Here is a 24206-nt window from a genome sequence, read left to right as displayed (position 1 = left end):
CTTACAACAACAATTTAAAAAAATAATAATAAAATAAAGTCATTAGCTCATCGACTAAAATGCAGAAATGCAAAAATCAATGAAATCTCAATAGTATTCAATACAGGTTAACATGTGATTATGGTTACATGATTTAAACAAGGTAATAATAACAGTGTACTTGTGTCTGTGCTGTCTGCTCCCCTAAATCATGCATCTACAATCATATGCTAACATGTACTGAATACTATAGCAGATAGTAGCATGACACTAGAGTTTAGTGATTTTAAAATCCCAGTTTTTAGTCGTGGAACGACGAGTTATCCACTTTATTTAGAAAAAAAAAAAAAGAAGAGTTTGTTTTTTGGCAGTGAAACAGGAAGTCAGATATCCCAGTTTTCCGGTTGCACTTAAACGCAACCGGAAAACTGGATTTGTTGACTGAAACTGACACCGTAAAAACTGCAAACCTGGCGTGTATGTGCAACGTGATTCGTCCGTATCAGGCGATAATTTTAGGCATGTTTGATGATCTATAGGCGAGTGAAAAAATGTCACAAGCATTCTTAGACATCTGCACACACAGGAAACTCTTTGGCCCGGAAAAAAGCATATATGTGGTGAGGTAGAAATAAAGAAAATATGTTTGTTCAGGTCTGGATCTATTTGTAAAATATATGTGGGTATGTGGATTGGAACACACACACACACACACACACACACACACACACACAGATTTACACACAGATTTACACACAAATCCCTGTGAACATTTGGACATCTTGGTTCACGCATGTGAATCATCAGACTAATTTCTCTCCACGGAATCAAAATAAATGTTCCACCCCCGATGTAGAGGAAGGGGTCTGGTGTGTCTGTGACCATGTAAAGCTGCACAGACCCCACGGATGAAAACACACTGACAGTGCTGTGGCGTGCAGCGTGAGGTGTGACGTCTCGGTGAAAGAGCTAAATTTAGACTGCATCTTGAATAATAAGCGAGAGAGTATGAAAGAGGAAGGGGGCAAAGTGAGCAGAACCAGTGAAGACTGAATCTACATATAGATCTTTTCTTTTCTTTTAATCATTAATCGGTATTATTTGTTTACTGGGGGAGGAAGGAGTAATGCAGCACGAGCTCATTGGTCGTGAGAAGAAAAAAACAGACTCGAAGTAAGTAGACTGGGGGCTGGGAGTGGGGCGGTGCTATGAAGGAGAACATGTGCATCTACTCAAATTCAGAGTTCAGAATTCTGTTTAAGGTGTTCACAAGTCGGTGTTTACGAGTCATACCTGAGCTACTTCTGAGTGTTTCCTGCACTGCTGGAGCAGCTCTCTGAGAGGATGTTTTTGTCTCTCCGGCTGACACCTGGAACAAGGAAAGACTGAGACAGCTTCTTCTTCTTTCTTGCTTTGTTTTGAAGTGTCTCTTTGTTTGACACAAGGACCGTGTCACTGTATTTATTACATACCTGACACTGGAATAAGCGTTTTTCTCTCGATAAACGGACTTATCATCACGCGCTGCTTGTGTCAGCCTGTACTGCGCGAGATCACTTTGGTTTGTCCGCTGCGCGGAAATCTTGAAGAAACCTAGCTGTCAGGAAATCTGCGCTTTTTTTGTTCTTTTTGCACACGGTTCCCAAAAAGCACTTCACATTTTTGCTGACCTTATGCTTTTTAATATAGAGATTTTTTTCTTAATCTGACAAATTAATCAAGTTGCTGACAGCGCAGCAACAATAAACTTCCTTATCAAATAAGTGGGGCACGTTTTCTGTGCGCACAAGGAAGACGCTTGCGCTCAAGCACTGCAAGCGCACGGGCAACATCAGGTGCATAAAAAAGACATTTAAAACCAAATAAAATCAAGTCCATCCAATAAGATGACGGACGGTCCAAGACAACGCAGCAGCACGGCGGGATCTGCCAAGGATGGTGCCGCCGTGAAGGAGTCAGGAGGAGGTGTTGCGCTCAAGAAGGAGATCGGGCTGGTGAGCGCCTGCGGTATTATTGTTGGTGAGTGTCGCTGCTGCTCTGACAGCACATCGACGAATCTTTATATTGAGTGTTTGAGGGTCTGAGACTGTATGAAAAGTGTGTAAAAATGAGAGAAACAGAGAATATGACGAACATGGATGGGACTAAGCACTGCAGTATACAGCCACCTGCTCTTCAGTTATGAGCAGGGTATAAAAGCTGCACTGGGGTCAGATTCCAGATTTGAGGACCGTAGTTTACAAGTTTATGATAATGATGATCATTTGTGTGACTCCAGGCAGAGCTGTTGCCAACACATAAAGTAGTTGATCAAAAACGATTAAATCAGGCAAAGACACTTTCTATAGAACCTCACATGACACCTGGAAACATCTGAACACAGGCAGACACCACGAACTGAACTTATATCGTAACTGAGTCTGCCCTGCAACAGTCTCCTACCTTTTGCCCCTGCAGTTGTTAATCACTGAAGCCATCATCATTTCTCTTTAGTCTAGGCAGCAATCAGGATGCTGTCACTTTCACTCATCTCTCATAATTGGTGCATGCAGTTTTTAGGCTCATGTGACTGAACTGAGCCTGCAGCTGTAATTTAGTTAGCACTGACTGGAAAATGCACCTTTAGCCCATTATAATGCACACACACCAAAATACCCTGCAATGATACTGGATCATATTACGAGACTTCTTTCAATCAGCTTACCATATATGGTTCATCACATAAAGGGTTAAAGACATTTCTCTAGTGACTTTAAACATTTAGTTCAGTTATTTGCGCAAAGGTTCCTGTAAAATGCAGGAACCTTTGCGCGGGAATCTACCATTCTTTGTAATTACAGCTGAATACTGCACAGTGACACTTGAGGAAAAGTATTAATAGAAAGCTGCTTTGCCTTAAGTTTTCGAATCATTCAAAGTGCTGTTCTACATTACACTGGGCAAATTGTAAAATAAGCTCTATGTACCGCAGTTTAATATAACATGGAAACTTCTCTTGGAAGAAGCTTTCCGAGGTCAGAGATAGAAGCGATGATGTTGTCAGGTGTGAGATTGATTAGCATTGTTTTAAATGTTGACTGATTGATTTTCTAATCAAAATTGTTACCAAATAACCATAAATCGCTTTGATTTTATATTTTAGTTCAAATGACCACAATCAGCCTGCTAGCACTGTCACTATCCTCATGGATCAGACTGAACTTAGTTAACCTCAAGCAGTGAAAGCCAACCCTCATTTGTGTAACAGCAGCAGGGGTCTCTCGATGCATCATCATCATCAGATGACAAACTATACAAACTTTGGGGTAAAATATGGCACAGGTTGTCCTGTCAGAGTGTGCGGTCCTCATGCTGACCTTGCCAGGAGGAATACAAGGGCGGGGATGAGTCACTCATTCATGTGTTTCCACGGCAACGGGAGAAGAGAGGGGAGACAGCGGGGTGGGTTGATATCCCGAGAGGCTTTCAACAAGAAAGGAAAAAAGACGCTGCAGGGAGAGATGAGACTGTTACACTGTGAAATCAGCTGGAGATCCCTGCGCATGCTGACAGCATCCTTACTCCACCAGCTCCACCCTTCAACACACCCACATTCATCATAATTTAAACTCTTTGCTTTATCAATCTCCATTTACCTGCCAATCGTTAAGAAATGTTGTGGCAGCACAGGGCCGGGAGGTTTTTATAACCCTCCATAGTCCACACTCATCGGTGCACTCACCAGAGTGCTCAGCCCTCTCGTCCTTGGTCAAGTAACTCATTCATGCCACTTCAGTTCACACCATCATGTGCGAGGGAGACGTGAGCTCAGGCGACTCGACTGATCCTTTGGTTCACGAACATGCCCCGCTGGGTTTCCATGGAAAGGGCCGAGCACACGAGGACATCAAATGGTTTTATGGCCTATTGTACAGTTCAGGCATTTATCGCTCATACACACACACACACATGAAGACACGTAACTGCAGAAAGGTCCAAAGCCTGGGATTAGAAGTGAACTTTTGGCCATTCTTTGCTCCACCCTGATAATGCTGTTTTATTAGCTTGCCTGGCTTAGCCATGTCTGAGCTGCACCCCAGTCTTTGTATTATGTAAAGAAATTCCTGGATGAATTGCACTTTTATTAAATATTAATTTCTTTTTAAATTGACTCATATTGAGGAGCCTAAATCCAGGATTAATGATAAACAAACAAACAAACCTGCCTTTATTTTGCTTCCTCTTTTCCTCTTCTTGCTATCAAAACCATTAATGCGGGTTATGTCCGATTAATTGCTTCAGTGTAATAATACCTTCAGTGTAATAATACCAGACTGTGCATGCACGCATGCACAGTCTGAGGCTCCGGCTGAGGGCCAAGCAGCAGGTTGCCTCAGCTTGGTCGCTGTTTAAACAGGGATTTGCAGCTGAGGGGAAATACAAAGACTAATCTTACAGAGCTTTGCAAAGGCTCATCTGGGTTATATCATAATGCTGCACAAACACACACATGCTGCCTAACATTTATAGCTTGTGGATGCTGTTTGGCTGAGTGGTATCTTCAGACGTGTCACAGGGAGGCTCAGACAACAAGCTAATTTATATAATAGACTGTCTATAAAAGAGGGACATGGGCATCATTTATCTACAGTCTATGTAAAAGACTGCATACATAAACACTGGTTAATTTGGAAACCATTGGCTTATAAACTATTGTTTCAAAGTGTTGTGTGTAGCATTTTATTTTTTCTTGTGGAAAGCTGTCTTAGCCACTTTCTTGAGCAACGTGCGTCTGTAATCCGCTGTGACATTAAGATTGATGCTGACTTTGCATGTTGAAAAACACACTTGGAACAAAATGTACTTACTGGGGGGGGGTGAACACCAGACTCCTCAGAAGGTCTTTCATTACAACCTCAACACAACAAAGCAGCATGTTCCCGTCACTCAAAGTGGCCTCGCCCAAAATTATGCACGACTAAGCCTGAAAATATTTTAAATGGGTTTTTATGTTGTTGCAATGTAGACTAAGACCTTGTTTTGTACCAGATTAGAAAAATCTTAAATCTGTTTTAAAGTCGGAGTTTTAACATGAACACTGTCTCATTTCTGGATCCAGCATCAGCGTTGTTTAGATTTTGGTTGTCGATGCCAAGTCTTACTACTAGTTAAAAAATGCACGCTAAGTGTTTTTATTTTTGCTTCATTTTGTTAAAAATGAAAAATTATTTAGCATAAAGGATGATCATTACTCTTTAGCCAGTTTTTATTTCACAGTTCCTATATGTCTTAACCCAGTAAATGAAAGAATTAATAGCAGTCAGCCCTTCTAATAGTAGCTCCATGCTGTGATGAACGATCCCAGCTTTGGTGGCCCGAACCAGCCGCCAGGCTTCACAAGAGATTGTACTCTGAGTGCTGGTCCCATGTTGGATTAATGGGGGGGGGGTTTGCATGACTGCTCTGGTGACTCATGTGGGCAGCTGAAAGTACCACACAGTGATCCCAGTTTCTATTATGCATCACGTAAAATGTGGCTTCCTAGAAACCTAAAAAGGAAAAAGTGGTCTTTCTAATTCCTTAAAAATGAAATCTTGTAAAGTTTTAGGTTTTGAAAAACAAGGAACAGAAATATGCCCAGAGGGAACAAACCAATCCTCTTCCTTTATGAAACAACAATCTAATAAAAAGTATTATAGCAATATATCCTGTGGTTAAAAATGTACCAAAATATGTAAAAGAGAGCAACTTTGTGGAGATTTGACAGCTCAGACTTTTTATTTCCCGTTCTTAAAGGTGATGCAGCGCTCAGCTGGTCTGAGATTGCAAACAGTTTGGCAACTCCACATTAAAAAAACCAAAAAAACCTCCCTAATCTCTCTCCCCTCGGCCTGCTTGGAGACAAAGGGATGTAAAACAACAAATGTAAGAACAGGAAACATGCAGATTCCACATTAGTCAGCAGTCTTGCACCGTAGTGCGCAATGATGCACATGACACGAACGCACTACGTGCACATGCACATTTGATTGCCTCTATAAAAAAAGTCTCCCTTATCTGAAGCTCAGAGCATGAACACATTCAAAACAACATAGACCCAACACTTTGCCTTCAACAGCCTCTGGAAAGTCTACCAAACTTCATGTTGCACAAGCAAATCCACCCATCCAGACTTCTTTACAAGAAAAGCAACGTTAATGCTGAGTCAGCAGATGGCTGCTTTCCCCCCTGCCTCTAGATGTTAAAGGTGAGGCACTCTGTCATAAAGATGTCAACAAAATCAGGGGAGAAAGACTTTGTTTGTCTCCTTTTTACCTTTAAGCTGCAACCGGCGTTACGTAAGCCAGCGGCTGCTCTCGCCACTTGCACACGATCCATATGGAGTCTGTTACAGGTAAAAAACAATGTGCATGTTTTTAGTTGTGCACATGCCTTTGACTTAGATTAGGCTAATCTTAGAAAGCCGAGATACCACGAGCGCTTAAATAGAGCACCATTGTGCGTGTATGAGTGTGCAAACAAGGGATGATTTTTTTAAAATATTGTTTGGTGTAGATTTATACAGGCCTGAAGAATCAGTCCTGTATTACACAAGAAATTAAAAAAGACAAATTAGTTTGTCTAATTGGTTAAAATAGAAGTAGTTTGATAATATTCACAAGTTGGAGCCCTAATGTCCCCCAGCTTGGTCTGAACAGGAGTCAGCAGCAGCTTAAATACAACACTTTATCTGCAGTTATAGCGGTCACAAAGGATCCACCTGATGATGTCTCGAGGCACAATGTGATAGCATCATTCATATCTCTGACTTTTGTACTGTAAAACTGCACTCACTGTGATTTAACCCAGCCAACCTTTGACCCCGACACTTTTCCCCGTGGCTGATGGCATCAAGCCTTCAAACCACGGTGAGCTGAACTTGATCAGAGGCTCGTGACCCCCGACGTCAGCCATATCAGAGGAGTGAACGCTTTTGTGTTAGACCTGAACCCAACCATCCGTCTCTTTCGTCTGCTGTGCAAACTGCTCTCTGACGCTCATTGAATATGTCAGGGCATTATTCTCCCCCCTCTGCATCCACGTTTCAGCCCTCCTCCCTCTTTGCACTCGTTAACCCTGCTCTCGGCCCTCTTCCATCTCCTCATAGCTATGCCAAGTCAGCATATCGCAAATTCCCACTTTGCCAGGCAGCTCGACTGATTCATTGCTGTTGAAACTCTGCTCGTTCTCTCTCTTATTTTTTAAAGTATCTTTTCCGTTTTACTCGTGACCTTATTATTTATTTCCTGTCTAGTTTGTCATATGTCTGTTTCTTCAGTCTGTCCCGTGGTGCTTCTGGGTGAATTCATACACCAGTGATCGCCATCCACTTGTATAATAATCACAAGATAGTAATAAATAGGCAGACGAGATGCCCTTATAGCCACACTTTGTTTTCTAATAACATGGGTCAAGCCCTAAAGCTAGACAACATACTTCCCATAATGCTTTTGGACAGCACTTCTGACCTCCTGCCAGGTGCAAATCCAGACTTGCAAACCAGACTTTCAGTTAAAAAGTATGCGAATGTTTTAAACTCATTACTGAAACGTGAAACCTTTCTCTCTCTCCCTCCGCCCTCCACCAGGTAATATTATTGGCTCAGGTATCTTCGTCAGTCCAAAGGGCGTGATGGAGAATGCCAGCTCAGTGGGCGTGGCTTTGATTGTCTGGATCATCACCGGCATAATCACCGCCATCGGGGCGCTGTGCTACGCCGAGCTGGGCGTCACCATCCCCAAGTCTGGAGGAGACTACTCCTACGTCAAGGACATCTTTGGTGGACTGGCAGGGTGAGTGAGTCGTTCAGGTTTTTTTTATAGATAGATACATCTTCAGAGGTAAATCAGCACCTGTGTTTTAACTCTTCCCTCATTGGAGGTCTACTAGGGGTAACTCTTATTTCTTTTTTTTTTTTATGAGGTGTTTCTGTCATATTTTCAGGCCTGTTAGAACAAAAGGGCTCAGTGTGCCTGAGTTTCTGAGCAGATTACTGGGCCCCCTTTGGAAAAAACAGAAACTTATCCCAGTGGCCGTCAAATCATGTTTTTATTGATTATACACTGAGGTGTCAAAACTCAACATTAAGGATACAGGATGGGTCGCCAGCTGTCTTTATGGTCTTAACCAGGGGTCTCCAACTCCAGGACTCGAAGGCTGGTGTCCTGCAGGTTTTAGATATAACCGTGGCTCAACACACCTGAGTCACATGATTAGTTCATTACCAGGCCTCTGGAGAACTTCAAGACATGTTGAGGAGGTCATTTAGCAATTTGAATCAGCTGTGTTGGACCAAGGACACATCTAAAACCTGCAGGACACCGGCCCTCACGGCCTGGAGTTGGAAACCCCTGGTTAAGACCATGAAGTACAAAATTAGGACACCATTTTTTACTAATTGAAAGCTGTTTTTCTCCATAACAAATGTGTTTTCAAAGCATAACATCTTTGAAATTGGAATGATTTATAGTTTAGCTTCTTTCTTTGGACTTTTTTAATCACTCTCAGATGAGTGAGGGCTAAAAACCCCGAATCATCCCGCAAAAGTTTTGGTTATTAACTGTATAACAAAGAGAAAAAGGGCCAGAAGTCACCCAAAGGACTAAAGTTAATTTGACATGGATTTAGACGAGTGCTGGAGAATTATCCAGCTGATATAGCTCAGATATATGGATCCAAAGCAGGTCCAGAAGTGCAAGCACAAAAACCAAAAGCCTACAATGACATTAATTTTGTGAAATTTTGTATTTTTATCAGTTTTGCCTGTAAATCTTTGACATTTTTTGGCTTTGATGTTGTGGTTTGCACGTAAAGGCCACCGTAGAAAGGTGGACTTCAGCTTGTAGCCAACTGCAGAAACATATATTCAGCCAACTGACTCGAATTAGTTGCCAGCAAAGAAGCTTCGAGGTGACTCAGAGAATCTCGAATGTCACGCCGCTGTGGGGTTTTTCCATCTTTAATGGAAAGTTTTGAACTGACTTTCCGTTTACGGCCTCCTCCCATTCATCCACAAATGGCTAGCTTGAAGGTCGTGGTTCTTACAGTAAGAGCTTTGGAACCACGCTAAGTTAGTTTCCTAGCAAAAACAATATCGTTTGTTAACGAAGATTTCACACACACCGGGGCTTTTCTCAGAAAGTAAACACACATCGGACCATTGTTTTTTTTTTTCCAACTATCACAAGGATGCATATTATCAAGATATTCTGGGAGAGGAATTCAAGCAGACCAAACAGACAATGATTGTTTGTGTCTCTTTGTGCGCAAACTATCAATACACATCAATGAACATTTAACTCCAGAGACTTTGTACTCTGTGGCTTCACATGCTTGGTTTGAAGTGTTGGGGCCGCACTGTTTCCATGTGCCCTCGGTATAGCATAAATAAATACATGTTCAAGGGATGTTTGTTTTTGTTGTGCTGCTCCCTTTGTCCCCATCTGTGTATATGGGGGCGTGCTTATAAGTCGGTAACTGGAATGGCGGATGTACTTACATCACCTTCACAGCTGTGCGAAGGCGAGCTCGCAGAAGAAAGAAAGAATTTGAAAATTGTACCGTCAAACACTTGAATGGACAGCGCTTCATGCACAAAGTGCCTTTGTTGTATCAAACTGATGTGGGTTACATAACACCTGTAATGTCCCCTACACAGAATACTGTTGGTGTATCAGGTTGAGGTTTAAGTGGAAGTTAAATGAAAAGAAATGATTAACAAATTTCTCATTACATTGCATCATCCTCTAACCGCAAACCCTTCTGAAACCCTACACCGTAACTTTGCTGTGCCCTACATCATAAACTGACGTGGACTTACTTAGAAATGGAACTGCAGGCCATGTTGTAGCCTCCACAAGTGGGTGACACCAACGGCTACATCTGTACCTGTCGAGGGCGATGTATAGTTACATTTCTAGGAAGGTGCACGCCGGATTACGCTGTAGGGTTTCAGAAGGGCTTGTGCTTATGACGTACCTAATGTGTAGATTTAAAACAAGCAAAGTTGACTGAAAACATTAGCAACAGTGTCGCTAGCAACACTTGTGTAGTCTAGGTCAAAGACTCTATATAGATTCAGTGCAGAAGAAAGGCGTTAATGTTAGCATTTTAGTTTTTAGGTGGAATGCTAACTCATGAGCTAACAGAATCTTACATTATTAGCAAGATGCATCAACAAACTTTATACATTGATATATTTCAATGCTACTTAGTGCTAAATAACATACAGATTGTTCTTTTCATAATTTATTAACCACCTAATATTCAACAAGTCCATTTTATTATATTATAGATAATTTATACATTAATTAACATTTGAATATTGCAGCTAGTTTGGTGTGCTTTAAAGTGTAATGGTAGTTTAGCTTGTTTCATCGTTGTCACCTTAGTTTATCATATATTTACATGTTAAACCCAGCACATTGTATTTAACTGTAATAACTGTAGGTAACTTTAGTTAAGTAAAAAAAATTACGCCATTTACCTGAAATGTACTGAAGTTGAGTTTTAAAAATGCTAAAAGTAAAGCTAGCAGTGTGAAAGGCGAGTTATTGGAGACTGACTTTCAAACACTAGTGTGGACGTTTTTTCATCAAACACTCACAAATTCCAGCGAGTCGCCATCCCATTAATGCACTCGAGTGTAATGACCCCTTTTTAAGCTTCCAGAGAATTTAATAGAGATATCACGTGTCCGGTTGTACCTGTCACTCCGTTAAACCCGTGAGCTCTGCCAAATCTCGTGTCATCAGCCCGTTATTCATTTTATTCCACTATTACTGATATCTGCATGTTTGCATGTTTTCGTTATCATGCTGAGACGAGTGAGATAAGTATTGTCAGGCATGTCTATCTAAAGTTGTTTATTTCTGCCCAAGTTTGATTAGTGCAGGCGGTGATGTGAACATTTTAGTGATAACTGCAGAGAAAACAAATCATGTAAGATGAAAAACAGGAGAAAATTACAAAATACATCAATTTAAGTAAACACTGGTAATAAAAAATTTAACAAAAAACAATGGGCTGATGTGTTACTAAAACAGACAATGAGTAACAGTTGGTGTATTGTTTCACTGTTGTGTTTCTCCATGACTACTGCTACTCAAGCAGGTTAAAAGACTGGAATGAGTCACATTGTTTTAAACTGTTGCCAGGCAGAAATGTTAGTGGTCTGGGTTAAACCAAATGTCTTTTCCCTGCACAAACACAGGAAAATAACGGGGCAATGTGCCGGTAACCAAACATCAAAGTAGCTGCAAAACTTGCTGCAAAAAATGTTACTATTTTAGTCACAGGCAGCATGAGATTTCCTCTCTCTGCTTTGTTCTGAGTGATGCAAGGAAGTGTTTGTATTCAATAACTGGGTCATTTGTTTTTTTAGTGTTAGCTGAGAATAGCAACTGAAGCCATTCGTGGCTCCTCAGAACCCAAAGGTGACACTGTTGTGTAGCTTGTTTTCCAAGTACAAAACTATTAAATTAATGTAATGTGGAGAATGGAAGCAATACTTTTGCAAAACTTTTACTTGACTGTTGCAAGCTTAATAAACCATGAACATGTGAGCTGTTTTATTGACTTATTTTTGTCCGCGTAGTCCATTAATACTCAGTTAAAGTTCTTTTATAACTATCCCTTGTATTTGCCCAGGTTCCTGCGGCTGTGGATCGCTGTGTTGGTCATCTACCCGACCAACCAGGCTGTGATCGCACTGACGTTCTCCAACTATGTCCTGCAGCCTCTGTTCCCCACCTGCTTCCCACCAGAAAATGGCTTGCGTCTGCTGGCTGCCGTTTGTCTTTGTGAGTAACACATCACATCTAACTCGTGTGCACAAGTCCAGACACAAATGAACCACAACCCACAGCTGCATGTGTTTTCCACATAATGGAGGACAGACTTCCAACAACTAAAATTAACTGAACTACAAACTGACTGAATTTAATGGCGTTAATGCTAAACTGGTGAAGGCATTGACTTCTAAAGGTTACATAATACTTTGTGAAACACAAAGAAGTTCAATCAGTGATGTCTGTGAAGGTTCTCAGTCATCCAGATCATTGTAGTCTAAGGAGCTTGGAAAGAAAAGCGTAAGAAAAGTTATGTGAAGACGTTTCACCTCTCATCCGAGAAGCTTCTTCAGTTTTAAGAGCAAATGGTGGAGAGACCCAGATTTTTTAAGACCTATTGGGAGTGTCCATAAGAGGGTTATAGACCCCCTATTGATCCTCTGCCTAATCACACGAGCAAAGGTGTGAAAGCGGGTGTTGGTCACAGCCAAGTTCACAATCAGCCAAGTTTTGGGTGAACCCATTGTGAGAGCTTGCCCCACCCTATCATGTGCGTGTTAAGGCATCTGTGAAGGGATCCCAAAACTGGATTATAGATGGCAGACAGTTGGTGTCGACACCAACTGTCTGGAGTTCTTCAAGGAACTTAAAGAAGTTCAGACGCTTTTCTTTCTGAGCTGCTTAGAGTGGGGTTTAAATTCTGCTTTAAGTATTGCTTATAGTTTCCTTGACGCTTTGTCGTCATATCTTGGCTCGGGGTCAGTTTGGGTCCGAGTGGTGTAAATTTCATTATCAGATGGTGACCAGAAGGGTCTGTGGAGACCCTGTGGTTGTGTAATTACTCAGACTCTTTGGAGACTTTACCTTACAGCGAACTTGGAACGATGACTTGATCGTCTTGTCTCCGGCTCTCCGTGTCTGCAACAGAGTACAATCAAGGCTTTGGGAGACATGTTTCACCTATTTTAAGGCCTAGTTAAGCAAGCACTTCTCTTGTGGGAGGGGCTTAGAGCAAATATCTGCCTCATGCAGCTTTAATGAACGAGTCTAATAACAGCATTTAGATGTTGTAGAGTTCAACATGTGAAAGTCCTTTAAAACACATTTTCCACTGCAGCAACTGTTGCTTTGTTGATCAAAGTGACGTCATCACATCCAACCTATTTATAATTCACCGACTGGTTGAGTTATGTCTTTGTTTATCCAGTTTATGCCTTCTATCCCAGTTTTCCCCTGTTTTATGAAGCGCTTGTGTTTTTTAACCCTCAGTTAGAGGTCATGTGAGAGAGGAAGTACACAGAGAGCTGGCAGAGTTTAGCCGTGAGGAGTAAATGTGTGGAGACAAATGGACAAATGTGTTGGCGCCAACATGACTGTGGTGGATTTTAGTACTTCGACAAAGTTCACACACAGTAGACAAATACTGCAGGCAGCCTTGAGACACAAAAAGAGAAGAAGCCTGGAGAAGAATACGTGCACTGTTTGTGTTACCTGGTGGCGATTTGTACGTATCATGTATGCATTCTTTTTATTGGGAGGACAACAGTTGTGTTCAGTGTGATATTTTCTGGATGCAAGTTGCTTTAAAAAATATCTCTCTGAGCACACTAGTTCCTTCCTCGAAGCATTCTCACTCACTCATCTTGTATACTGCAGCTCTCAGATGTTTCCTGCATCTCCCCATTAAGTCCAACTCTTGGTGTTTTTAAACTTTCTTTCTTCTTTTATTTCCTCCCTCACTTTTTACCTTTACACTCAAAAATGGTTAGATTTAAAAGCAAGTGAGCCCTGCTTCAGTCTGCATGCTAAAGCGTCCTTGAGCTTGGAACTGGAAAGACTGGAAAAATCATACAAATGGCATATAAAACATGCATAACTAAAAATGGCAGCTATAAAGTTTCACTTGGTAGGTTTTTCAAAGGCGAGTGAAACTTTTAACCGAGTATATTGTGATTTGCTTCCCATGATGAGCTCAGCTCGCTGCCCTGTTTGGCTTAATGATACTGAAAGCTCACTTTCCAAAGGCTTGCATGAGAATGCATGAAAAGACATTTAAATGTAGTTAACCAATTGATTACTACTAATGACCGTAGGCAAAAACACTACTGCTGCTTTACTAAGCTAGCAGAATATGCAGTCTTATGCTCTGAGTTATTTGGCACCAAATGGGTGGAAAGCAATAATTGCTTTCTTACATTTGAAGAAATGTCAGCTGAAATTGGCAGAAGAAGCCCTGTTACATCAACAAAATAGCTACATGGCACACTCCTGGGTGGAAACACTTGCAGCTTAATGCGGGAAAGCCTGTAAATACGCCTCTGAAAGGGCTGAAAGGGATCAAACTTGATAACCGTCATGGTCCTCGACAAGATATACAACAAGCTGACGAAGCAGGCTGGAAACAGCTTCTTTGATATCGTTTAGTTTTTCTGTTTTTGTCTGAATACTTTGCTTTTTATGTTTCTGACACATTGACCTATATTAACCTGTCTTTTTTTTAATCCACTTACACGAATGCCTTGAAGCCAAATGTGCTTAGCTTGACCAAGAACTGCTAGCACATGCTTTATTGCGTAATTCTAGATTTTCTTCTTTCTTGAGTCGATTAGACAGATGTTGTCAGGCAGCTTTTAAGGGGAAAAAACTTGAGCCTTGTTGTTGTTTTTGTTCCTATTTTCTTGTTGTTCAGAGAAAAGTTGGTTAGAGGTCACCTGTTCCGCTCATGTCCTAATTTCTGGATGTCAGCCCTGTTGTTTATTTGGGTCTGTGTTTAGACGTACCTGTGATTTCCTAAATTTGGCCTTGGCAGAATGTTATGTAATAGTTTGCAGGATATTGCCTTACTTTTTTATTTGGTTACAACCGGATTAAGTGACAGGCAAACCAGACAGTACCAGTCACCGGGCAGTTTGACGGCGTCATGCTGCATGACAGACTACTTTTTAAATGGTGTACCATTTCAAAGACATGCAGGGGGATTCTCCGTGAGGTCTGCCTCTTCCTACAGATGGCTTCATGCAAGGTCATAATTCTCCAATGTTTTCCAACAGGCTCATGGTTAATTCAGGACATTTTCCTATACACACACACACACACACACACATGCACACAGAGCACATAATGCCTTTATTTTGTATGCTCTGCTTAGAAAAAGCTCAGCAGCTCCAAGGTCCCATGGTGCCTTCAGGTGTTTGTCCACAATCTGCCAGTCAGCACAGCAGAGCAGGAGGGAATGTTTATGCTATAACTGAAATGCAGAGCAGTGGGAAACATCATCTGGCTCTTAAAACAGTTGTTTACCACCAGATTGGTTTTGGGATTTAATATGTAGTTAATGAGAGTTACATAAGAATCAGTCTGCATACCGTTTGTTTCCTGCTTTTGTGTGGAGGAAGTAGCAGCAGGAGCAGCACAAATTTTTGCATAGCTCCACCACAACTATGTCCGATCTGCAAACCCCATCATGTGCCCTCCTTTGTCTGCATTCAGCACACACCTGCAGTATGTTAATATCATGCATGTCCGTTCACGTGCATCTGGCTTTGTTCCCTGCAGTGGCAGCTCCGCTCAAAGTTATTTAATGTGATGAACTTAATCCCACAAAGTCAAACAAGCTTATTCTTTGATGGCACCCTATTGGCCTGAACCCACTGGCCTGTTGTACTCAGCAGTACAGATCAAATCCATTATCTCTTGTATGTGTTAGCTTTCCCATGACGTCAAAAGCTTTTTCTAAATACATTTTAGGGCTTTCTAAAAAAAATAAAAAAAAATCTGCTAAATGCCAGATGAGCAGGATTAGAGAGCTCTGAAAGGACCAGACAGTTAGAAAAACATCGGTCATCCCTACCAAAACGTTTAACTTTAACATGTCGAGTAATTTCTCGAGGCCACGTTTATCTCCCTTCATCACATCAACCCTGATATGAAGCTGTCTAGTAAATACATCGACAGGAGCAAGTCCACAAACGTTCAAAAAGTAGCAAATGCATGTAATGTTACACTATATAAGCATGCAAGCATAGAAGTACTCCAAAGTGCATTCTCAGATCACATTATTCATAAATCGCCACTCGTGTTGTAACAACTAATTGCTGCATTTTAAAGGGAAATTGCAGGTGAGGCACACGGTGATAACGGGTGAATGTGATGATGCAGCAAGGAAGTCAAAGGTCGCTGTTATCCTACATGTTGAGAAACATTGCACACGTTCAAATGTGCAGCTTTAAGCTAATTCACTGACCTGATATCAGAGAAAACTTTAAATCTATCGGGTTCATCAGTGATATATCTCATATCTCCTTTGCGTGTTGGGCAAAATTATGACGACTGCAAACAATGCAGTGACAATGCCTTTGAGTGAATAATAAAGCAATCAATGCATAAACCAATGCAGCCTTCAGTGTTACTGATCAACAAATTTTATTCAGTTACTATTACTTCAGGTCATAAACACCCAACCCCAAAGATAAGTCGGCGCAAGCACGCTCAGCAGAATTTTTACACAATCTATATGTAGTCTGACTGTTTCACAGTGCAAATTTCATATATGTCCAGTAATAACAGTAGCAATGTCTACTCATACGTGAAAATCTGAAATCAATGATATTAAGAGGATTCAGTTGAAAAGCTGGAACAAAGTGAAGTAAAACAAGTCCAGTCAGGACCACAGGAAAGTCATTATGTCCATCTGTTGTAGTTTTTATTGGTGGTGTGGTTCTGTTCTGGTACGTCTTGTTTTATGCTTAGAAAGATGAAAGCAGAGAGGGCAGCAGCAAGACCCCAGACCAGAGCATCCATTAGTGATGGTGGATATGCTCTCGGCTAACACCAGATTTAGGAATCTCTGTTGAGGCTACCACATAACCTACGTAAGCTGTCGATGTCATTGCCAATGTTAATTACCTTGTGGTCCTTGTCCCAGTGTGTTTCATGTGGTGCCAGCTGATAGAAACAAACAAAATGCTGGGACTTTTTCCCTTCTGGGTCTTTGCTCTTTGTTGTGGTCAGTTGTTTTTTCGGGTACAAAACGTATTTGTCCCTCTAGTTCTTTCCCTTACATCAGTGCCGAGTTTAGTTGTGCCCTCCAGGACTTCACTGACATTTGTGAGTCCTTACATTTGTGCTATGATTATTGTTCCTAACGATGATACGATTTTTAGGCGATGATTGTTATTCTCATTCAACAACTGCAGTGAAAAAGTAGCCAGAAACAGGGCACAGGTGTAATTGGCCAATCACAGTAGTTGCTGACTGCACCGACTCGACGTGTAGTTACATTTTTAGGTATGTGCACGTCAGGTTACAGTTTCATTGTGGGGGTTTGCAGTTAAGATGTACCTACTGAAGACTAAATTCTCTGAAACGTCTTGATAAGATGGAGCTGGGGTGGAGTCGGGTTGCAAGGTGGCTTGCATATTCATATTAAATAAAAGCAGGCAGAAACAGCCTAAATAGCACAGTTTTTATGAGTTGGTCACACAGAATGATATCCGCTGAGCCGTCAGCTGCTGTGAGCTGGCACTGAGATCAGTGACAGCTTGCAACTGAGCTTGACTTTGAGTCTTGGCCGAGTTAATGCTGTACTTGATTTGTAACTGTGTGCTTCTCTCTTATTAGTGCTGCTGACATGGGTGAATTGCTCCAGCGTGAGGTGGGCCACCAGAGTGCAGGACATGTTCACTGCCGGCAAGCTGCTGGCGCTGGCACTCATCATCATCATGGGAGTCGTGCAGGTCTGCAAGGGTAAGCTCACCGCTGCCATCTGTGCATTCATATGTGCATCACTCACAATGGTTTCGCCACATGTCACACACACACAGACACAGACTTAGGGTCAGTGGGGACATCCTCAGTGTGTCGGGACAGTAAAGGTTTCACATCAGGGGTCAGCGAGTTGCTGGGGCCCTTTTGCTAATATCAGCAGGCTTGTGAGGGTTTACAGCACAAACATGGCTGAGGAAGAGTTATTGTAAGGGCAAAACGGGGATTTCTGCACAATTGTCTGTAGATAATGAAGAGTTCAAAGGCTGATTTGATGGGAGGAATTTAGCTCATATCTGAGGAACTGTATGCAATAGAGAGATTGGTAGACATATCTTTAAAAACAAGCCTCAATAAGCGATTAAAACAAAACAAAACAAAAAAATAGGAATGAGGAAAAGCAGCAAAGTCACTTTACAAGGATTTAACAAAATACCTTTTACAACGTGTTTTACACACGCTGATTTCATTAGCTGATAGTTTTCAGCTGGGCTTCCTACAGCAAGGCCAGACCTCAGAGGAAACCAGGCTGTTTACCCCGACAGCAAAACAAGTTATCAAACCAGAGATAAATGATTGGGAACAGGCCCACTTAATTTGGGAAGGTCATGCAAATTTAAGAAATAAACACAGAGAACCATAAAAGAAACCGCTTTTTCTTGTTGTTTTTTTTACTATGACTACAAAATTGGAAAAGTTTGTGCTTTCGTTGAAAATGTTCCATTGTGTTTGTGCCAAGCTGAAGATTTTCCCTCTACCTGTAGGAGAGTACTACTGGCTGGAGCCTGCCAACGCCTTTGAGCCTTTCCAGGACTACGATGTGGGTTTAATAGCTTTAGCTTTCCTACAAGGCTCCTTCGCCTATGGCGGGTGGAACTTCCTCAACTATGTCACAGAGGAGCTGGTGGATCCTTATGTGTAAGACACTTTATGCTGCCTCTCATATACATATATAAATATGAAGCTGCTGTGTGTAGAAAACCACATTCCCACAAGATTAAATGTCTCACTGCCATAGGAATATATGTGATTTACAAGCTGCTTGTGACTGTTTGAGTAATTAGCAGTCACATACCAACAAAGCTTATGTTTAATCCCTGATCCTTTTTGCTAAAGCTCTCTGAAATTTATGTAACTTAACAATGGAAAAATTCTCCCTGACATTCCCAGTGTCTGGTCACAGATGTAGAAATTAAAAAATAGCGACTTATTTCCTCATTTCCTATTCTTTGGTAACCTTTCTTATCCATTAATACCCCACCTGTAAAACATCCTTTTTAATTTCCTTCCTTAAATCTTTTGCTTTTCTCTGTTCTTAAGTGAAATATTGTGCTGTATTGTCTTCAGGAACCTTCCTCGCGCCATCTTCATCTCCATCCCTGTCGTGACCTTCGTTTACGTCTTCGCCAACATCGCCTATGTCACAGCCATGAGTCCTCAGGAGCTGCTTGCCTCAAATGCTGTTGCTGTGGTGAGTAGCTGTGGTCCTGTGACTTCATTCAGACACACACCTTGATATTTCAAATGAATGTCACCCTCTAATGGTCGTTGTTGGTAAATGCATGGGCAATAATAGGCCTCAAGGGCCGGTGTCCAGCAGGTTTTAGACGTGTCCTTGATCCAACAGAGCGGATTTAAATGGCTAAACCTCCTCAACATGTTTTGAGGTTCTCCAGAGGCCTGGTAATGAACTACTCATTTGATTCAGGTGTCTTGGCCCACGGTGATATGGAAAACCTGCAGGACACTGGTCCTTCAGGGCCTGGAGCTCCCACCCTTGGTGTAGGATCTCAGGCATCCAGGTCATGGTAGCCCTGAGAGCTTGAAAAGAAGGCAACTGGATGGGTTTTTTGGAAGATGTTTTGCCTCTCATCCAAGAGGCTTCAGTACTAAAACAACTGGACCAAAGTCCAAGAGTCCAAGATTATATACACCTAGTAGGGTAACTATCCTCTTTGGAGGTGGTCCTGAGTCGTCACCAGGGCTGATTGAGACATTATGGTGGGTGAGTTTATTACCTGGGACTCTCTGGTAGAAATGAAGGCCTCCTGTATGAGAGGAGAAACATCTTCACAAAGTTAGAGAAGTCCTGTTGCCTTCTTTTAAAGCTCTCAAGTCAGTAACATTAGTGTGTTAGATCAGTGGTACAGGGCCCTGATTACTGATTGCTAGAGCCCTAACCAACAGTTTTTGTTGTGCTTCTTCTTTTTTTTTTTTTATTGTGGACCCAACGTAAAAAAAAATGAAATTTTTATAGTAGATAGTAAAAAAACAGGAACTTTTCTGTGATTTGTTTGTTTGTTTATTGCTTTATTACTTTGGCATAGTATGGATGTCCATGAGGGAGGTCTGTATCAGTAGAAAAAGCAGTAAAAGTTTTGAAAATACAATTCAAATTTATGCCCTCGTTCACATTTTTCAAGCTGCCCAGTGGGCCAGATTGGAATCTTTGATGGGTCGATTCTGGCCCCCGGGCCTTATGTTTGACACAACAAGCTCTAAGATAGTGATTAAAAAGTTGTGGATGATTCGGTTGTAGGGTTAATTGGCATGTGACAAAACTTGAATGTAGTTTCTATGAGTACATGTTAAGCTGAGGGCAGTCCAGCTCCAGTTTAAAGTAAATGAACATGAGAGGTGGTGTTGAAGTGGTTTTTGAGTCTATATAGGTCTTCTGTGTGTACATCAACTATTTCTATCTCCAATTAAAACACATACTTATGTGCCTTTATGTCTGTTTTATCATCCAACCATCTCTCCATCCCAGACTTTTGGTGAGAAGCTGCTTGGAGTCATGGCGTGGATCATGCCCATCTCTGTGGCTCTCTCCACCTTCGGGGGAGTCAACGGTTCCCTCTTCACATCTTCACGGTTAGTTGGACTATCTGACTTGTATCAACAGACCATGTACTATGTGAACTCAGTGTTTGACATCAAGGCCAAAGATAGAGAAGTCAACTAGGGCACTTGGTTAGGAACAGGCAGCGTTTTTAAGGAGGTCTAAATGAGCTTTAACCTGCTTTTACGTCCACTAAAGTCATCACAATCATAATACTGAGCACCCAGACTCCCTCCAGTTGTTCTTGCTTTCTTCATAATGTTTGGTTTCTCCCTCGTGCTAACATTGTTCATTGTGTTTCTGTCCTTCTCCCTTTGCAGACTGTTCTTCGCTGGAGCCCGAGAGGGCCACCTCCCGAGTCTGCTGGCCATGATTCATGTTACACGCTGCACTCCCATCCCTGCCCTGCTCTTCACAGTGAGTACTGCTCTCCCTGTTACACTCCTCCATATTACCTCCACCGCATACACAAGTTCTGCTGTCTCCATTAACAACACAACAAACCTTTCTCATTCCTCAGTGCCTGTCCACCCTCCTCATGCTGTGCACCAGTGACATGTACACTCTCATCAACTACGTGGGCTTCATCAACTACCTCTTCTACGGAGTTACTGTTGCCGGGCAGATTGTTCTGCGTATTAAACAGCCCGACATGCACCGGCCAATCAAGGTGTGTTCATGTGGTGCTTTGTTTTAGCTTTGTACTCAATATATTTTGCACTTTTCTTATTTAAACCATTTAAATGTCCATCTAGTTCAGCTTTAATGGGAATAGCTTTTAATTTGAGTTAAATGAATGATTAAACTGTGGATTAAAAAATTGTTCTTTCTACGTTATAAAAGTCTATTTTCCTCTCTCTCTCCTCTTAGATCAGCCTCATATGGCCAGTAATTTACCTCCTCTTCTGGGCCTTCCTGCTCATCTTCTCCCTCTACTCTGAGCCCGTGGTGTGCGGCATCGGCCTCGCCATCATGCTCACCGGTGTTCCCGTCTATTTCCTGGGAGTCTACTGGGACAACAAGCCACAGTGCTTTGACGTTATTGTTGGTATGTCCCCTTTGAAGAAGTCAGAAGTTTTGTTGTTTGTAGTTGACCGTGATGTGAATTTGTTAGGACGTCAACTCCTGGGAAGACTGTGGTGTACTTCAGTAGTTGTTCACATGACTGCAATGTTATAAAATGCTATAACTACAAGTAATAGCAGTTGTTTTTCTTTATGCTGTTTATTAACTGCATCATGCAGTCAGACAGACCTCAATCTTTCCTCACTCCTTTTTTTCATGCTCTCTTCTCCCAGATAAAATGACATACGTGGGCCAGAGGTTCTGTATGGTCGTTTATCCGGCCGAAAGCGACAGCAGCAGCAGCGGGAGCGGCGAGGAAGGCGAGGAAATGAAGGAGGCCAGGGCTCCTCTGTCGAAGGAGGACAGAGACAACCGCAAATCAGCAGACTGCTGAAGCGCAACTTTTCACATCTCACCTGCTCACCAAATAAACAAACACATGCAGACACCCACGTGGGTGCACACACACACACATGCAAACACACATCTATACACGAGCCCCCACACCTCGTCTTTTATTTGATGCCAAATCAAGTAGTCTGGCCTCAAACTTTCCTGTCTGGGGTCCATCAAAAGTGCAATAAACAAAGGTTAGCACCTTCCATTTCATCATCATCATCATCATCATCATCATCACCCTGCCTTCTATTCACTATCTGCAAACTCTCGCTGTAAGAGCGACTTTTTTTTATACATTTTTTTTTATTTCTATCACAAGACTGACTGTGATGACTTCAACACTTTTGTTCTTAGTTTTTTTGATGTTGTTAATCTGTGTTTTCGTGCGTTCAGCACACCCGAGCTGCATTTTGATTGTGAAAATCGGATTCAGATCAAGTCATTTCATGTTGTGATGTACACTAATACTGTGTTTTTGTGTTTAACTTTAATTCTGAACCATTTCTCATTCATTTATTTTGTAATTGTGATAATTGCTTAATTTTTTCTAGTAGTATTAATATATTAATTTTAGTGTTTTCTAACACCGTCTTCATGTCGGCTCTTTTTGTATTCTTCAAAGTGTGAATGTGGGACACCTGTATTGTATTAGTGGTGCACAGGTTTTTTTCTTAATTGCCTTAATTAGAACATACTCCTGTGCTCGTGTGCCATTCCAGCTGCGTTTTGACGGATGTGGGGACGTTGTTTTTTTCTTTTATCAAAAGAAAAGGAAGACAAAAAAAAAAAAATCACACTACACAACCCGTTAAAAATGCGGGGCAGCACGGGCTGAAAGGAGCCCGCAGGCGAGTCGCACTCGTTTTCTCCACGCTTGCTTCGCTCACGTGCTCGTGTGAATGCCTGCGTTGAAGTATTTCATGACCTCTGATGAAAATGTTTTTGTAGCTTTACTTTGTAGCTTTGTTGAAATCAGTTTTATGCTTTGTGTAAGGCATAAGCACAACAGCTTTACACCTAAATGATATTTTCGAATAACGTAATGAAGTAGACGACATTTTAGTGCAATATTACGACTGATACCAGCAAAATCTGAACACGCACCCCTGAATGAACTCATTACATGCTGTCTGGTTATGTTATGATTGTCCTGTACATTCTGGTAACAACACTCCCATGCACATAAACACACACTCCTGTATCCGCAGCCTTTCTAGGTTATCACTAGTGTCTCAGGGCATCCCCACTGCCTTCTCCTTACATACAGTACACTGCCTAAAACCAAACACATCAGGCTGATGGCTTGTTTGAAAACCAGTTTGTTAGTGGTATATGTCTGTACTGGTGCTTTAGATATTTATTCCTCAGGAGTCTCAGTCACACAAGAAGATGATAAGTGTTAGAAACCATGAACGTTTGGTCAGTATTGTAGAGATTTGTCTTAAACTGTAAGAGGAACAGGGATTCTTGGATGTCTTTACGAGTACAATGATGTGTTTTGTGCCTGATTGTGCATTTCCACCAGTGTCATAACAGTCTGTAGATTGTTTCTTAGTAAATAAAAATAACCACTGACTAATGTTTGAATTTTTAATTAAGGCCTCATTTATGTCTATCTATCTATCTATCTATCTATCTATCTATATCTAAATGTACCCCAAATCATTTCAAAGGATGCTTTTAATGTGAACACCTTCAATCGTGGCATTTCCATCAGTTTTATGATACAGGCCTGAAAACTTTTCCAACTCCGAAACAAAATGCTGCAACTTTATGTGACACGACAATGCAAACCGTGCCAGGTGTAACAAAAAGTTTGAAGCTTGAGCTGCTTTACTTAAAGCACAGCCGCGCCGACTTTCCTCCCCTGATGTGCCGCAGCTGCGCTTTTTTCTTGTATTTCGACCAAAAACAGACCTTCAGTGTGGTGGAACTATTTTTGTTTTACGTGCAAATAGCTAAGGTGATATGAAAGTCCCCCTCCTTGTAATATGTTATAATAACCACATACGCTGTGAGAAGAATGCTATTTTTAAATCTGTCTCTAATTTAAGATGCATTTTACCTTCCGTGCTGGGACTCAAGTCTCAAGCCTACTTCTGTGTTGAAAATGTAAATGTACATGTTGGCGATGAGTGCGTGAGAAGAATTAAAAAGCATATATGTGAGGAAGCGTTCTCATGTCTTCTTTTTTGCAGCTTGAGTTGAACTTAATCATTTAGTTACGTGTCCATGGTCCGCTATTGTCTGACCTGTTCATGCTGTTGGCAGACTGATATACTTAATCACACTGAGAAAGGTCAAAAAAGGTAGGGGTGCTAGATGCTGCTTATAGGTTTACATTATGGGTCATT

The 24206-nt window shown here is 41.5% G+C and overlaps 1 protein-coding gene across 1 annotated transcript; it reads left to right on the top strand.

Moving 5' to 3' along the window:
* The first annotated feature begins 1865 nt into the window (after positions 1-1865).
* slc7a8a (solute carrier family 7 member 8a) lies at positions 1866-24020 on the top strand. Its single transcript, XM_003447526.4, has 11 exons — positions 1866-1998; positions 7586-7790; positions 11647-11798; positions 17406-17531; positions 18314-18467; positions 18897-19020; positions 20317-20420; positions 20709-20805; positions 20909-21058; positions 21259-21436; positions 21687-24020. The coding sequence occupies exons 1-11, from the start codon at positions 1866-1868 to the stop codon at positions 21845-21847; spliced, it is 1584 nt and encodes a 527-aa protein (XP_003447574.1). The 3' UTR covers positions 21848-24020.
* Positions 24021-24206: the final 186 nt, after the last annotated feature.

This window comes from Oreochromis niloticus, linkage group LG3 (genome assembly GCF_001858045.2).
Source record: "Oreochromis niloticus isolate F11D_XX linkage group LG3, O_niloticus_UMD_NMBU, whole genome shotgun sequence".
In the NCBI taxonomy this organism is placed as follows: Eukaryota; Metazoa; Chordata; class Actinopteri; order Cichliformes; family Cichlidae; genus Oreochromis; species Oreochromis niloticus.
The sequence above is the reverse complement of the archived record's forward strand: the minus strand, read 5'-3'. Positions and strand labels throughout refer to the sequence as shown.

Excerpts from the sequence above, each read along its gene's own strand:
- slc7a8a (XM_003447526.4), top strand. The coding sequence starts at position 1,866 with ATGACGGACGGTCCAAGACAACGCAGCAGCACGGCGGGATCTGCCAAG. Across the intron at positions 17,532-18,313 it reads AGTCGTGCAGGTCTGCAAGG|GAGAGTACTACTGGCTGGAG; the intron begins GTAAGCTCACCG and ends CTCTACCTGTAG. Across the intron at positions 21,059-21,258 it reads ACATGCACCGGCCAATCAAG|ATCAGCCTCATATGGCCAGT; the intron begins GTGTGTTCATGT and ends CTCTCCTCTTAG.